The sequence below is a fragment of the Mastomys coucha genome, unplaced genomic scaffold, assembly GCF_008632895.1.
Source record: "Mastomys coucha isolate ucsf_1 unplaced genomic scaffold, UCSF_Mcou_1 pScaffold5, whole genome shotgun sequence".
Taxonomy (NCBI): Eukaryota; Metazoa; Chordata; class Mammalia; order Rodentia; family Muridae; genus Mastomys; species Mastomys coucha.
The window spans coordinates 7,025,887-7,042,828 of NW_022196911.1; the positions used below are offsets into that span (position 1 = coordinate 7,025,887).

The 16,942-nt window shown below is 45.4% G+C and overlaps 1 protein-coding gene across 1 annotated transcript in view; it reads left to right on the top strand.

Moving 5' to 3' along the window:
• The window catches only part of Snx9 (sorting nexin 9), a 77,132-nt gene extending 61,604 nt beyond the window's left edge, over window positions 1-15,528 (top strand). Inside the window, exons 10-18 of the mRNA XM_031350677.1 lie at window positions 5,263-5,393; window positions 6,942-7,045; window positions 7,451-7,554; window positions 8,958-9,035; window positions 11,282-11,358; window positions 12,368-12,457; window positions 13,494-13,608; window positions 14,498-14,589; window positions 15,076-15,528. Coding sequence (XP_031206537.1) covers window positions 5,263-5,393; window positions 6,942-7,045; window positions 7,451-7,554; window positions 8,958-9,035; window positions 11,282-11,358; window positions 12,368-12,457; window positions 13,494-13,608; window positions 14,498-14,589; window positions 15,076-15,123 — 839 coding nt within the window. The 3' untranslated portion in view covers window positions 15,124-15,528. The remainder of the gene's footprint in view (window positions 1-5,262; window positions 5,394-6,941; window positions 7,046-7,450; window positions 7,555-8,957; window positions 9,036-11,281; window positions 11,359-12,367; window positions 12,458-13,493; window positions 13,609-14,497; window positions 14,590-15,075) is intronic.
• Window positions 15,529-16,942: the final 1,414 nt, after the last annotated feature.

Sequence of the window (16,942 nt, forward strand, 5' to 3'; positions counted from 1 at the left end):
TGGGTAATACCCATTTTTCATTGATTCTACTTGACCAGTCCTGTAGGCATGTGATGGCATTCTGGCTTTGTTCTTTCCTTACTGATGGATTGTGTAGAGAATATTTTCATATACTTATTCCTACCCATGTGTCTTTTTTGGTAAAGTGGCTGTTCAAAACTGGTTCTATTTTAAAAAAGAATTTGTTAGTCTATTTTTTATTGTTGAATTTGTTCTCTATGTTCTAGAAACAGTTCTCTCTCAGATGTGTGATGTGCACATGCTTACTCAACTATTGCTTGCCTCTTTGTTCTCTTAACAATGTGTAGCAAAAGCCTACAGGATTTAAGAAATCCCGTGTCTTGCTTAGCCTTTCTCTTGTGGTGACAAATACCTGAAAGGAACAGCTTAATTAAAGAAGGAGTGGTTGCTTTGGGCTCACACATCAGAGGCTTCTCTGCACCTGTGCATGGTAGACCGGAAAGTGGAGAGACGGAGGCACAGATGTTTTCCAGGGGACACTCTAGGAACCCACTCTACCTAAAGTCCCACAAGCTGGTGTCTCAGCCTTGACCACCAGTGTCCGCAGGAGGCATTTCATTTCAAACCGTAGCATCTAGCATGTCAGGGGTTTATGAATTGTGCTTTTGGTATTGTATATGAAATCTCTTGGTCTAACTGCAGCTCATGATACATTTTCCTAAAAGGTTGATAGTCTCGGGTTCTGCATGCATGTCTGATGTGCTTTGGATGGAGTTGTGTGCTAGGAGCACAGCAGAAGTCAAGCTTCAGTTGTTTGCATCGGATGCTCAGAAAGACTCCTTTCCCCGGTAGACTGCATCCGCCCTTCTTACAGATTCACTCGACCATTTATTTGTGTGATTTGTTTCTGGACTTGTTTATTCTGTGTGTTTGTAACTATGGGTGTTTTGCTGGCATGCATATCTGTGTACCACATATGCCTCATGCCCACAAAAGCTAGAAATGGGCTCTGAATCTCCTGGAACTGGAATTACAGATGGTTGTTGAACCATCATGTGGGTTCAAACCCAGATCCTCTGGAAAAGCATCCAGTGCCCCTAACCAGTGAGCCATCTTTCCAGCCCCTTCTGCCTATATTTTTAAAGGGTAAGTTTCTGGTTATAAAATCTTTAGCTTGTAGTTTTTCATGCTTCGTAGTGAGTGTCTTTCCATTGCCTTCTGGTCTGCATTGTCCATGTGGCAAGTTAGCCATTAAGTCTGCTAACTCCCACAGCAGGTCACTCTGGCCACTGTCAACACTATGTTTCTGTTTCAGTCTCTGTGACTTAGCTCTGCTGTGTGAGAATGTGGCTGCTCTTGATTTACAGAGCCTGGCTTTGCCATATTATATCTGCTATTGATTCCTGAGATGAAGTTTCTATTCCAGTTCCTGCACTGTGAACTCTAGAACTCCCATTCTGTAATTCTGCCTCCTTTAGGGTCTCTGATTATTGCTTGCTGGTCATGTGGCCTGTTAATTTTTATCGTAGTTCTTTGAACATACAGACTGCTTTGATTTTTGTCCGTAAACTCAACATCTAGCGACACTTGGTAAATGTTTCTGTTGACTGCTTTTTTTCTTAAGTATAGATCCTATCTTGTTGGCTGAGCTCTAGGAGGGTTTTATTTATTCTTATTTAATCTTCTTGGGGAGCAGAATAGGGAGTAGTTTGAGATAGGGTTTCTTTGTATAGCCCTAGCTGTCCTGGAACTTGCTCTATAGACCAAGCTAGCCTTGAACTCAGCAATCAGCCTGCCTCTGCCTCCTGAGTGTGGGATTAAAAGTATTTTTCTTTTTAATGAAAACCGGACCTTGCTAAGTATCTGTTTTAGCAGCTCTGGATTCTGCCTACCTGAAAGTTGTTGTTTGTATTTTGTTTGCATAAAGAATTGGCCTAGCTTGAACCACAGAACTCTACCTAGCTTACAGCTCAGTTATTTCCATGTTTGTGTGTTTAAGACTGGCATCGTAAGTTTGTTCCTCCACACAGACTAGCAGGAAGCCTGGGATTGCTTGGGCAGAACCCATGCTGGTGTGTGTTCCTTGCCCTCTTGATGTAACTCTGAGCAGAAGAGGGCATTCAGAGCTCGGTCACTTCAAGTTATCCCCAGCCTTTACTTCTCCATGTCCTTCCTTTGGATTCATTTGGGAGGGGTCGTATTTGTTTGTTTCTGGAAGTAAGGTCTTACTGACTTGCCCAGGCACAGTGGAAACTTAGGGTTTTCTTTGGGCAGGTGATGTTTTGCTGGGGCAGACAGGTGAAGGGGTGTTCTCCTGAGGTAGTCACAGTAGAGAGGATGTTTCCCTAAGGCAGACAACGTGAAGGAATGTTTTGCTGAAGTGGACACAAGTAAAAGGATGTTTCACTAAAGTAAACATGTGAAAGGATACATGATATTAAAAAGGACCCAGTGGACATTGAACAATGCTAGATGGTGTTGGTATGCCTTGCCATTCCTTAATGGTCATCATTTGTAGTGACTTCATAAAACAAAACAAAACAAAAAACACAAAACCAAACAAACAAACAAAACTTCTGGTAGTGTTCTGGCAGTGACTTTGGCTGATTGGCAGAGTGATGTCAGCTGATGCAGACTCACGTAGAGTTTCGCTAAGGTATGGTAAGGCACGACCCATGGGAAGACACATGATGTTTGGAGGGAATGTAAATAAAGCCCAACAGACAGTGACAGGAGGCTTACATAGCTAGCTTTACAATGCTTCATTGGTCTTACACCTTTACCGATCTTCACTTTGTTGAGAGACACATGGCAACAAGAAAATAAGCTTTTTTTTAAAAAGTCAAAACTAACACCCAGGCTTACCCCAAACTTCTAGACCCAGGTAATCCCGCTACCTTAACCTACTGTATAGCCGGTAGTACTTCACCATGTTTCATTTCCTCCCTAGGCCCTTCTTTATCTTCCTTGCATGTATTCAGACTCATGGTTGGGCAGAAGCATGTGGCTTCGGCACAATCTGGTCCCCCTGTTCTAAAGAACGTTAGCCTAGCATGTGCTTGGTTCTGCCATCTTGGCTACACACAGCCACTGGCTCTTCCTGTCACCTCTAAGGTTGATCCTGCCACCAGTGCTAGCGAGCATGGTCGTCTCTCCCTCTCTCCACATCATGTGAGCTTTCTCTTCCTATGGCAGAGATGCTGCAACTGATCTGTACAGCTGATCTCCAGTCTGCTTTGCCTGGCATGGCCTCTGAGGACAAGGGAGATATACAGTAGTAGAGAAGTGGAACAGCCCGGATGCCACAAAGTCTCACAGTTCTTGGTGGAAGTTGAGTAGTTTTTTAAGCAAAAGACACTGTTGGGCTGGAGAGATAACTCAGCAGTAAGACCACTGACTGCTCTTCCAGAGGTCCTGAGTTCAATTCCCAGCAACCACATGGCAGTTCATAACCATCTATAATGGGATCCATGTCCTCTTGTGGTGTGTCTGAAGACAGCTACAGTGTACTCACTTCCAGAGCAGGACTATGGTTGTTTTGTTGGCATTATACAGCTTCCTGGTGGTTCTTGGGGATGGTTAGTTGAGGTCCTACCCAAGCTGTGTTAGGATTCCTGTCTTCAGACTCTGGGCTGATGCTGAGTTTGTTTCATAGAATCCTAAAGTCTTTCTTGATTGATGTTGGTTGTGCCCTGCTTGCCAGGCTGTCTGCTTGTGTTAACATGGCTGTTAGCTCTAGGCTAGGTATGGTCATGGGATGATTGCCTTTGCCCTTTAACCTAAGACAAAATAGAGGGGCTGGAGAGATAGCTCAGTGGCAGAGAACACTTGCTGCTTTTCAGAGAACCTGTGTTCAGTTCCCAGCATTCAGATAGTGGTTCATAATTGCCTAGCAATTAGTTCCAAGGGGTCTGACACCATCTTCTGGCCTCCTTGGGCACTAGGGACACATGTGGTATATAGATATATGTATGCAGGCAAACACTCACACACATACAAATTTTTTAAAAATAATAACTAAAAACAGCAAAAAAAAAAAAAGAGAGAGAACAAAGTTACAGTCTTCAGGGAATGTGCACACTCACCCCCTCATCCTACCCCTGTGTGTATGTGCCTATGTGTGCGTGTGTGTATTAATTTTTAGGCAAGGTTTGCCTGTGTAACCTAGGCTGGCCACTAACAACTTCTGACAGCCTCCTGTGTGTTCTATTATAAATGTGCCATGTGTTACTTTATAGACATGCCAGAGTTACTTTACCAAAGTACTGAGTACAAATGTTAAATGCTTACATGCTTCAATATTACATTATAACTAACTAGACATGTTATGTAACTGCTAAAGCCTCTTTACCTTATAAGAATGACATGGTAGCTTCACTTGCCACTCCTTTATTGCCCATAAAGCCCGCCCAGGAACTGGCCTAAGAACAGTTTATAAACTAGAGATTGTTTTTCATTTTGAGATGTTTCTTTGTAGTTAACATTGTTGTTAGTCTTGTCAACAATAATATTTGTTGATGTGTTAAACTGAAATTTCATTCATTTATAAAATGTATTTATTATTTTGTGTGTATGTGCCTGAGTGTATGTATATGCACTGTGCACATGCAGAAGAAGTACTGGATCCCCTAGAACAGCCCATGGAGGCCAGAAACGGTTTCAGATCACTGAAGTTGTAGGGGGTTGTGAGCCACAATGTAGGTGCTGGGAACCAGACTACGGTCATCTGAAAAAGCAGTTAGTGCCCTTAGCCACTGAGCCATCTCTCCAGCCCTGGAATTTCATTCTTGAAAACTAAAGAGTCAGGGCTAGGGAGATGGCTCAGTGGATAAGAACAGTTGGTATGTGGCACAAGGACCTGAGCTCACATCTCCTGCACTTACATAAGAAGCCAGGCATGCCCACACCGTGCTGTGAGCCCAGCACTAACACTATAGGGATAGAGACAGGAGGAGGGCTGAGGCATCTGGCTGCCAACCTAGCTTTATAGCTTTAGGTCAGCAACAGACCTGTCCTAAAGAGATGAGGTACAGAGTGATGGAACAAGATGCCTAGCATCATCCTATGGCCTCCATAAACCCATGTGTGGGTACATGTGCACACACACACATCATCCATATATCACACACATGTGCTATGCTCACATACATACATATAGAAAATCATCTAGCATACTTCTTGTGAATTTCTGAACCTTTTACAGAATAGCTTTCTGCCAAGTATCCAGTACTCACAGGAGCTATGGTATAACACTCTTTACAAGGAGTTGTTTGTCATCACTCTTGGTGTTTTCTCTTGTAGGTCGCTTTGAAGAGGAATTTATCAAAATGCGTATGGAGAGGCTCCAGGCTTGGATGACCAGGATGTGCCGGCACCCCGTGGTGTCAGAAAGTGAAGTTTTTCAGCAGTTCCTGACTTTCAGAGATGAGAAGGCAGGTGTAGCTTAGTACCGCAGTCATAAGGAAGTACTGCTTGGTAGAGTCACAGTGAATTTACGTCTGAAACAGGCCAAAGCAATCTTGGTTATTTGTCAGTCCTCCCCCCAAAACAGGAAGGGACAGGAACCTAAATCCCAGATATAGGAAGAGTGCTGTTCAGTGAGAAAGAACTGCCTGCCAGCAGGCATCTGTGCACTGGAGTAGTTAGCCCCGGGATGGGTGGGGCACAGATGAAGAACAAATAGGCTTCTCCGTGGCATGTTTTCCAGTGTGCTCTATAAAATGGACTCAGGGCTCAGGGCACAAGCATGAGGCCCTGAGTTCAGATCCCCAGTGCTCACATGACAGCACACACCTGTAACCCCAGCCTTTTGAGGTGTGGAAACAGATTGTTGGAACTTGCTGACTGCCATCCTAGCTCCAAGGTCAGTGAGAGGCTGTCTCAGAGGAATAAGCTGTAAAGTGGTAGATAGAGCAGGCCACCCAAGACATCCTCTGCCTTTCACATATGTGCTGGCACATGTATCACCTCCCTCCCTCACACACACACACACACACACACTACACAGCCAGCTGTGGGGAGGATAAACCCCAAATGTGAGCCTTGAGAGGACAGTGGGCTGCATACATTGCCTGAGTCTCTGGGCTCCCAGTGTCTCAGTACCATGAAGGAAAAGAAAGTAGGACCCTCAGCCATATGAGAGGTGGAAGACCTCAGTAAAGGCTGCTCTCTGGCTGCCTGCTGCCTCGCAGGTACTCAGCGAATGCTCATCACTTCCTTGTGAAAAGCAAGGGGAAGCTGCCTTCTGGCTCCTCCTCGTTGGCTTTGGAAGTAGCCCTCTCCTGATGGCTCACATTGTGTCTGTACCTTTTATTCTTCAGAGACATTTCCTTTATAACTTTACACAGAATTCGTAAAACACTGAAGAGTGTAACCAGGGGCCAGTTCAGAAGTAACAGCAAGTGCTAAATACAGTATGACCCAGAGAAAAATGTTACCAAGTTATTTTTGCATTTAATCAACTGGTAGAATTTTAAAAGGGCCTAAGATGTGTGAAAAATCAAAGGAAAAGAGCAGCCAAGAGGCTCAACAATGGGAGCTAGGGAAACCCAGAAAAGACACCAAGATGAGCTAGTCTTGCATGGTGACAAGGCCTTGGAACGCCAGAGCTGAGGAAGTAGAGAAAAGTGGGTCTCACTGACCAGCCAGCCTCACCTCATCTGCAGGGTCTATGGGTCACATGCCCTCTTACTCAGTGTGCCCCGTACATATAGTGCACATACTTACACTCAGGCCCGTACATACATATAACATGAAAAATTAATATCTTTTCAAAGAGATAAGACAGTTTTGTCCAAGAGTCTCATAGAGGATATTTATAGTCTGTGTTTATGTTGGAAGCCATTGCAAAAGGGATGTGCCTGAGTCTGTCCACTCCAAGAGACATGTCTCCTAAGACGTGCCTGTGCCTACACAGTGATGCTGAGGTATGCTGGGCACTGGCCTGAGGTGCTGTAACACTGCTCTGTCCTCTCTTTCAGGAATGGAAGACTGGGAAGAGGAAGGCCGAGAAAGACGAACTAGTGGGGGTTATGATATTTTCCACCATGGAACCAGAGGCTCCTGACTTGGACTTAATAGAAATGTAAGAGCCGCTGCCTGGCTTTCCTTCTCGGTCTGCATGCCTTCTTGGGCTCACTGTCTTGGCCAGGGTGGCAGCAGCTGTAATTCTCATACTAATAAAGGTATTGATGGCTGAGTGGAGTTTGCCATTAGATGGTGTCCACGGAAGTCCCACCTGCCGCAGCAGGTTAAGCCCCACCTCCTTAAGGTCTGTCCCATTGCTGGCATCATGCTGGTTGTCTTCAGTAAAATCTGAAGACATGAAGTGGCACAGAGCCACTGACATCCATGGAGTGCTCAACAAAGCAGGAATCTCTTTTGGGGTGGTACTTGGGATCAAACCCATGGCCTCAAGCTTGCAGACATTGTGTTTGGTCTTTGTTTCTCTGGCAATGCTGATGTGACTGACAGCTGTCTCTACTCCCAGAGAACAGAAGTGTGATGCTGTGGGGAAGTTCACCAAGGCTATGGATGATGGTGTGAAGGAGCTGCTGACCGTGGGGCAGGAGCACTGGAAGCGCTGCACTGGGCGTAAGTGCTGTGATTTGGTCTTCACTAGTTAAAACCAGAAGAATGAGCATAACAAAGGTGGCTCAAGAAATGTCAAAAAAAAACACCTTACTAGAGTTTAAGGTGTCATGAGCAATCTCTGGGGAGCTCATCTTTCTGCATACTTAGAGGTTACTTCTTGTTTGGTTGGTTTTGTTTTGCTTTGCTTTAGTATTTGAGAAGGGTCTGTGTAGCCCAAGCTGGCTTCTAACACTCTTTGATTGCCTGGCTTTAGCCTTTCAAGTAATATACATAATCACAAGATGAAATAGAAGACCAGCTCTGGCCTGCTTCCAGTCGTCATGTGCCTCTTCTAGGATGTGGGAGGCCTCCGCAAAACCTGGTGATTTTTTTTTTTTAAGGAAATAGCCTATATACTTGGTACAAAATACAATAGATGTGTCAGACTAGGCCACTACAAAGAGACATGGTACATTAGCCATGGGATTAAGAATTTCTTTCTTCCTGTCCTTTCTGTGGACTTCCATGTTGCTGAGCTTTTTTTCCCCTCCCTGTATCCCCAAAATTGTGCAGCTGTGGGTTCCCAGGACAGAATAAGTGAAGCATGCAGGGACAGTGTCCTCTGTAGAGGAAGGCCAGGGAAGAAGTGAGGTGCAGGCGCCTCAGCACTGTGAGGCCCTGGGCTTAGTCCCCAGCATGACAGAAAAAAAAAAGAAAGAAGACAATGAAATGCAAATAGATAATTCAACTTTAAAAGTACTGAGTTATTTTAGCTGCACAGTTGTAGTTTATTGTAACCTCAGGTCTGTACAGTGAAAACTGTATGTGGTAAATAGCGCAGAGCAGGCAGATCAGAGATGAAGAATAAACGTGTCACTGAAGAGACCCTGCAGCTGAGCTCAGGGAGTCTGTGCGAATGCACAGGTGGCCTGGGATGAGGGTTTCTGAAGGCTCCAGGATGCTCTTCAGATCCAAGCCTGGACCCATAGGTGTCACTTAGCCCTCGCGTCCCATAGCTGAGGCTGCGCATACCCTCCTCTTGAGCCTCTGTTGCCACACTGAGCCATATTTGCCAAACCTTCCATATGGAAATGGTGTCTCTGGTCATTGTGATGGCCACATGCACGTGAGTGGGCTTTGAAAGCTAGGAGTCTTGTAAGTGGGCCTCTTTCCCTGTGTGCCATCCAGTGAATGAGTGTGGGGGTGGGCTGATCATAATAAAATCCACTGCTAGTTGAGCAGTTGGTTAAAAATAATATACAGTTAATTAAAGAAATCAGTAGTTGAAAAATCATTTCATCAGTATTTCATAGCTATTTTCAATCATTTGAATGTTTTTTTCTGAGTCACTGCCAGAGAACTTGCACTGAAGTGAATGCACTTCAGACTGCTCCGAGAACTAATCAGTTATCAATTCCTTCCAGCCTTACCCAAGGAGTATCAGAAGATAGGGAAGGCTCTGCAGAGCTTAGCAGCAGTCTTCAGCTCCAGTGGTTATCAAGGTATGGCTGTAGTTGTTTATACTTTTCCTTGTTAGGAACTGTACAGTAATTGTCCCCCTCGAATTACTTGAGCACTTGTGTGTGTTATATGGTGCACATATAGAGGTATTTCCTCAACTTAGAATTTTATATATAAAGCCCTGGTGTGGATGTCCATAAAGCATACATAGGCTCCGGTAAACTGTCACCCTGCTGTGCTTTAGAGCACATGGACTTACTCTTCCTGAGCAGAGGAAAGAGAAGATGGTGCAGCAAAGTGAGCCTCAGGGTGCCTGCTGAGAGTACCGAGAGCTGCCTGTACTGTCACTGCTGTCAATCAATGAGCAGTTGATATTTACATTGCACGGGACACTCTGGCAAGTATTAAATGTGCTCAGTATATTTTATGACTTTTATCATTAAGTTTAGTAAAACTGTTGTTTTTAAAGAGTTCCTCAAGTTCCTTTGGTTGGCATCTGTTTTAAGACAGTGCTCAGTGGTGTTGAGCACTATCCCAGAGCAGGGCTGCCCCAGTTTGGTGTTCCTTAAGACAGTGCTCAGTGGTGTTGAGCACTATCCCAGAGCAGGGCTGCCCAGTTTGGTGTTCCTTAAGACAGTGCTCAGTGGTGTTGAGCCTATCCCAGAGCAGGGCTGCCCAGTTTGGTCTTCTCATCATTAAATGAGTTTGGATCCTACAGATGCCTTACTTACATCAGATAACTCTCTGGCTGCATCCACGACAATATGGATAGTAACACTAGAACAGGGTAATAATGGCTGGCATGACCCTGCCTAACCATGAAACCTTCCATAGTCTTGGAGAACCTCCCATGGAGATGTCTGGGCTAAGACAGCCATGAGAAGGTGTAAGGACGGCACCCACATGTAGGAGCACAGTATGTCTCTTGGCACTTCTCACCAAAGTGAGCCAGGTGCCTCCCTTAGGTGCACATTTGAGGAGCCTCGCCCTGGCCAAGGAAGAAAATTGGGCCATTGGTGAAAACAGTAATTGCTATGGAATGAAGTATAGTACACATATGCATACCAGAATTAGTAAGATCCTTGGAATGTAATCCCAGTGCCTTTGAGGGAGTGCGGGCTCCATCTGCAGCTCAAACTGTAATGAAGGACAAGCATTGGTGCTGCTTTCCCTGTTCAGATGTCACTTGGTGGTGGGCAGGGGCTTGGCAAAGCAATGGTTCCTGATAGAAGTGTTATAAAGAAGAACAAAGGAGCAATGGCAGAGAAAGGCGCAGTTCTGTCAGATGATCGAGGCTGCTTCTGGAAGCTCGAAAACTAGGTTTAGCCAGAAACTGAATCTGGATCTGGTAAAGTCTCCAGGCCTAGGGGCCCATGTGAGGGCACGGGAGGGACAGAGGAGTGTGTATCACCAAGAAATTGAGTGTAGAGTGAACTGAAGGGCATGCATGACTCATTTTCCTAACACTGCACAAAAGACAGGGGTGACAAGAGTCCCGAGTTAAGGAACACACCATCCTGTCTTGTGTGTGCACTGCCTTTGCACACTGGCTCAAAGAGCCTGCCTGAGGTGCTGGAGGCCCACACACTGACTCCTCCTGAGAGCAGAGCAATGACCTTTTCCTAGGTGTGCAGCACAGTATCCTTGTTCTTTAAAGATTGCATATAAAATGATGTATGTTCCAGGAAAAGAGAAACAGGGAACACAGGGCCTAGATGGGAAAAGATGGTCACTGTCTTAGTTAGGGTTTCTATTGCTGTGATCAAACACTGGTCAGAAGCCACTTGGAGGAAAGCATTTGTTTTAGCTTATAGTTCTACATCTCAGTCCGTCATTGAGGAAAGTCAGGGCAGGAACTGTTGCAGAGGCCATGGAGGAACTCTGTCTACTGGCCTGTGCCTCCTAGCTAGCTTAGCCACCTTTTGTATAGCACTGAGGACCACCAGCCTAGGGGGTGGAGCCACCCACAGTAAGCTGGGCCCTCCTGCAGTGATCATTAGTGAGGAAAATGCACCCAGGCCAACCCAAAAAGAACATTTTCTCAGCTGAGGCTTCTTCTTCCAATGACTCTACAGCTTATGTCAAGTTGATATTAAAAGCTAGCCAGCACAGCCACCATCTGCTGTCTGCGAACCAAAGGATGGGGGATGGGGATTCTCACCAACCTTGACAGTTTTTAAATTTTCTACACTAAAAACTATCAATAAAGTCTGTAACAGAAACCGTAAGTGTAGGGGAAATATGTGTAACACAGTATAGTCGCTTCCAAGACTGCCGTCTATTTCAGGAGAGACCGACCTTAATGATGCAATCACAGAAGCTGGGAAGACTTACGAGGAGATTGCCAGCCTTGTGGCAGAGCAGGTACTGCTGGAATCACTCTCCAACTCACATTTGTTATTTAAACCCAAACAGCTGTAGCCTTTCTGTCTCTGTGGCTTTTTGTTCATTTTATTTGGTGATAATGTTTTTTTCAGTTAAGCTACAGTAGACAAATATCCCATTAAGAAATCCAAATGAAGCTATATAGCTTACACCTGTAATACTAGAACTTGGGAGGCTGGAGTAAGGGGATAGCGTTGAGTTCAAGGCTAGCCTGGGCTACATGGGGAGTTCTAAGCTGATCTCAATAGTAAGACCCTTTCTCAAAAAGACAAAGAAAAAGAATCTAAGTGAGGTAGGGGTCTGTGGCTCAGTGGTACTTGGCCTAGATTGCTGTTCATATCTGTAAGGCTCAGAATTTGATCCCAGCACCCTCCAAAAAAGCTCACATCCATCCATGGGGATGGATGTGAGCTAAGCTGGCATCAGTGCCCCTGATCCACTCTCAGCTGTGGATGAGGAGCCCTGGCTTAGCGCTTGCACTGCTGCCTACCCTCACTAAGCTTGCTTTCCTCATCTGTGAAGTGCCTTGGATGAGCCTCAGGAATGTAGGTAATGTTTTTATAGTGTTCATTAAAATATAGAAATTAAACTGTAACGTTTTTGCTTGTTATAATTTTTATGCCTGTATTTTATTGATTAAAAATGGCCCTGGGCACATACGTAGCAGAGGGCCTTAGTGGGAGAAGATGCCCCTAATCCTGCAGAGACTTGATGCCCCAGGGTGGTGGCATAGATGGACATGATGGCACACACCTTTAATCTCAGCACTCAGGAGCCAGAGGCAGGAAAAGCTATGTGAGCTCAAGACCAGCCTGGTCTGCTTAGTGAGTTCCAGACCAGCCAGACCCTAGATAGTGAGAGCATTTCAGTAAAGCAGCAGCACTCACTACTCTGTCACACAGGAGGATGTGGGCATCACCTCTCTTTAGTTTCTTCTTGATTTTCTAAATCCCTCCACCAGTAACAGCCAGCCTGTGTCTCGTTATAGCCAAAGAAGGACCTCCACTTCCTGATGGAGTGCAACCACGAATACAAAGGCTTTCTTGGCTGCTTCCCAGACATCATTGGTGCCCACAAGGTAAGCCACCATGCTCGCAGGAACTTCCAGGCACACAGCATTGCCGTGGTTGCTTAGATCCTACATGTATCCACAAGAAAGTGCATGCCTGTAATCCCAGCGGTGAGTTTGAGGCCAGCCTGGTCTACAAATAAGTCCCAAGCCAGACAGGACTACACAGTGTGACCCTGTCTCAAAAAGAAGATGAAGGCATAGTAAACTAAGTCCCACCATAAAGTTTTAAAACTAAAAAAAATTGGTTGGTAGATCTTGATGATTTAATTCTGATTAACATTTCCTCTTAGAGTCTGTGTGGTACTCTAGTGTCTTGAGACGCCCTTGGATTTGTTAGGAAAATCTCTGCAAAGGGCTGGTCTGTGATCTTAGCAGTGCTCCATGAAGAATCATGAAGGAGCAGCACAAAAAATTTTTGTGTAATTCAGATAACTTATTATGAAACTCAGGGGGTTGCTCTTGTCAGAACTTCTGGCAGCAGAGTTGGAGGTTCAGGCATGGCGCCTCCTTTACACATCACGGTGGAGTTGTTTCTTTGCAGACGGACATAAATACTGAGTGGTGTGCTGGAGCCGGGTAAGGACTGGCGACACTGTTTACAGCCACTTCCATCTGAGATTACACAATCCAGCACCTCTCACAAACAACAAAGGAAAGCCCTGCAGTGTGTGCACCCCAGCCCTGCTCAAATGTTGTGTCATGGCAGCAGAGAGAGGACCAGTGTCCATGGGACAGCTTGAGCGGCTTTCTGACCTCTCATCCCTTCTCCTCTGTGTACTCTGGATACCAGCAGCGCAGAACCTTACATGGACAGAGTTCTGTTTGTTTCTCGTATCACAGTGTATAGCGCTGCACATTCTAGCTTTATTACAGTGTTCAGGAGCAAGCCTTCTGGCTTGGAGGGACTTGGAGGGACTTGGTCTGGGATGTTCTGCTCTGTGCCATGCCTGCAGAGTGTAGCATTGTTACATCTTAAGCTAATGACTAGTGCATTTTGCTTTGTCTTCTTAAATGTCTACTGTTACATTTATGTGTTTTCCAGGGAGCAATAGAAAAAGTGAAAGAAAGTGATAAACTGGTTGCAACTAGTAAAATCACCCCCCAAGATAAGCAGGCCATGGTGAAGAGAGTTGGCACCATGTCGTATGCTTTGCAAGGTAAGAGAAAGGGTCGGGAATAACTGTGGAGAGCTGCTCCCAAACCACAGCATTAAACCTGCTTGGTGGTAGAAATCCAAATGTGAGTCCCAGTGAAATTCAAAGCTAATTTAAAATGTCTGTCTGCTTATAGGCAGCATTTTACTTTACAGATGAACTTGGGATAGCTGTGGGTGATTATACCTATACATCATTACTTCTAAGCGACAGACTGTTAATAGCCTTTAATATCACACTGTTGTATTAAATTTCAAAGTTCAGAGCTGGTGGGATGGCTCAGTGGTTAAGAACACTGGCTGCTCTTCCAGAGGTCCTGAGTTCAATTCCCAGCAACCACATGGTGGCTCACAACCATCTGTAAAGGAATCTGATGCCATCTTCTGGCATGCAGGTGTGCATGTAGACAGAGCACACTTCTACAACTTTTAAAAATGCATAAATTAATATATTTTAAATTCCAAAAGTTCAGCTTATAGAGGTCTGTAACCTCTGTGCTCCGGGACCATGGAATCTAGCGGAGGCTTGTGGGTGTCATTTAGACGTAATTTAGTTAGTAGAAAGAAAACAGCTGATTTCTAGAGGTGTGCCTTTGTCAGAGAGACGAGAGCAGCACATGGCTGTCTCTGTGTCTGGTGATGGCTGGCAGACACATGCCTGGGCAGACTGAGGCTGTCAGTGGAATTCAGCATGCTAATCAATGACAGCCATCCATTGCTAGACAAGGTGTCAGCGTGTTTCTAGGCTCTTGATAGAGTTGAGCTGAGAACTGGTGCTTCATAGAAGCAGCCAGATTAAGTCCTGCTGCTGAGTCTTAGGCAAGCAGAGAAATCTCATGTTGTTATTTGAAGTCTTTCTGGGAACTAATCCCTGTGTACTAATTTTGTTGCAGCTGAGATGAATCACTTTCACAGTAACCGGATCTATGATTACAACAGCGTCATCCGCCTCTACCTGGAGCAGCAAGTGCAGTTCTATGAAACAGTAAGTGTCCCCTCCCAACACTCCCCCCATGCACATGTGTGCCTAGTGATAGCAGATTCACAGTGCACCCTGGGCTGTCAGAGATGCAGACTCCACATACCCTCTACCTTCACAACAGGGAGTCTTGAGTGTTCACACTTGTCCAGAAAAGAAGGGGACCCTGGGTAGGCATGATAGCCCAAGCTATCATCCTGCTTTCTGGAGAAGGGGATAGTCTGAAAGTATAGGTCCTACCAGCCTGGCCACGGACCTGGCTGGGCAGGTGGGGACAGGAACAGGGTTTCTCACACACCATGGAACCCACTGAGAACAGCAGGTACAGTGGTGAAGGTCCCCCCAGTGCAGTCCCAGTGGCTACAGAAGAGATTAACAGACCAACTAAAGGATTTGACAAGGTTATGTTTAACTCCGAAGAGGCGGATGGAACACTGTTCAGTTGTAATATCTCGGGATGGAAATGTCTCAACTGTTCTCGTTTTTCTCCAGATCGCAGAAAAGCTGAGGCAGGCCCTCGGCCGCTTCCCCGTTATGTAGACCAGAGTGGAACACAAGAGAACTCCGAAGTGCTTCTTTTTGACCTGGGGCAATGCAATTCAATCCCCCACCCCCAATCATAAGAGAGAGAAAAGGAAGAAAACCAAAAAGAAAGAAGTTGACAAAACCTGTTTTCGTCATTAGCCAGCCTAAATGCATTGTTGCTCAGGATGGCCTTTATTGTTCATTTCAACATATTAGTTACCCAACGGAAATGTCTATTTTTGGAAAATACTTAAATTTATCAAGATTTTGAATGAAGAAATAGGGGTGCCTCCTCCTGGTATTTTACATAGAATCGTAATTTATACATTACCTATGATCTTCTAGTTCTTACCCAATGTCAGGTAATTAATACTAATTTCTTTCTTAAAAATATGAAAAATGGCAGAATAAAAAATATATCTTTGTATATTTTTATAACTCTTTCAGTCCTTTGGGGATCCTTGTCTGTCTGGGGGAGTCTGTCCACCCTCACTGGCATAGCTGCAGTTAAGTGCTCCCGGGGAAAGAGGGTTCCCAGGTCACCTACACCCTCAAGCTTCATGGTGGGGAGCCCATCAGAAGTCCCACTAGGTGGGCACAGCAGGTGAGAAGACCCTTACCCACTGCTGCCCAGGTTGGTTCCCTGTAAAGCGTACTTTACGCTAGAAGAGTAAATCAGAAAAGGTGACTTGTCCCCGATACCCCAGGTGTGCGGCCACCGGATTCAGGAGCTCCCGCCCTCGCTCTCCGTCCCTCAGCTGTGCATTAGATGGGGGAGAAGAGCTGCTGATAGGAGAGGTGCTTGTGGCCTGGTTTGGAGCAGCAGGCTGGTCAGTATTCTCTCAGAAGATGAAAGCTGAGTTCAGTGCCTGTTCCCTCCCAGAGACTGGGAAAGTTAAGGGACTAGAGTGAGCAGCAGGAGGGCAGTAGCAAGCTGGTGACAAGCAGAGAATGGCTCTGTCTGATCTGTCTGTGGCTGTGTCCCAGCCTTTCATGGCCTGAGAGCACAGAGCACACGCCCTCTCCTCCCTGCAGACAGTGGGCCCCTTCCACAGTTGCCTTATGATGCGACCATCTGCTGCCACTTTCCTTACCTGACGATTATATTATAGAGATGGGAAGTCTGGGCCAACGGAAATGAATGAAACCAAAAATAAGTAGCTGAGGAAATCCAGTGAGCGTGAAAACTTCCTGTTCCTTGATATCAGGGCTTTGTTTATGTTTTCTAAGTCATTTCCCTACCTGATTTTTCTTTTATAAAATTCCATAGAACAGTGTTTATGATACAGCCATTTAATATATGTACAGATTGTAAAGAACATGTATAAATATTTTACATAAATGTAAGAGCATGTAGAAGCCAATAATAAATAAATTGTTTTTAAAAACTGTACAGCAGATTCCCAAAGTACGTTTTGAGAATACTTTTTGGCATTTTGTGTGGTCGAGGTTTTATTGTTGTGAGCTCCTTTTTCTTGCAGCTTCCAGAAGTTGTCCAGGTAATGAACTTTTCTCCAGAGCCTCTTTCCCCTGACATTACTAGCTTTGGTTTCTGAGCCCTGTTACCAATCCCGCAAGCATGCCAGGACTCTTGACACAAACTGTTGACTGCCCTCCTCCCAGATGTCCTGAGGAGGAAAGAGCCAGGCAAATAGCAAAGAAAGGATAAGAAGAGTTGGTGAGAAGAGGCGAGAGGTAACAGTAGCTGCCTTAGAACTGAGGGGTAAAGAGGAATGTGAAAGTCAGATACAGTCCAGTGGAGGCTGCCATGGTAGGAGGTGGTCCAGTGGAGGCTGCCATGGTGAGAGATGGTCCAGTGGAGGCTGCCATGGTG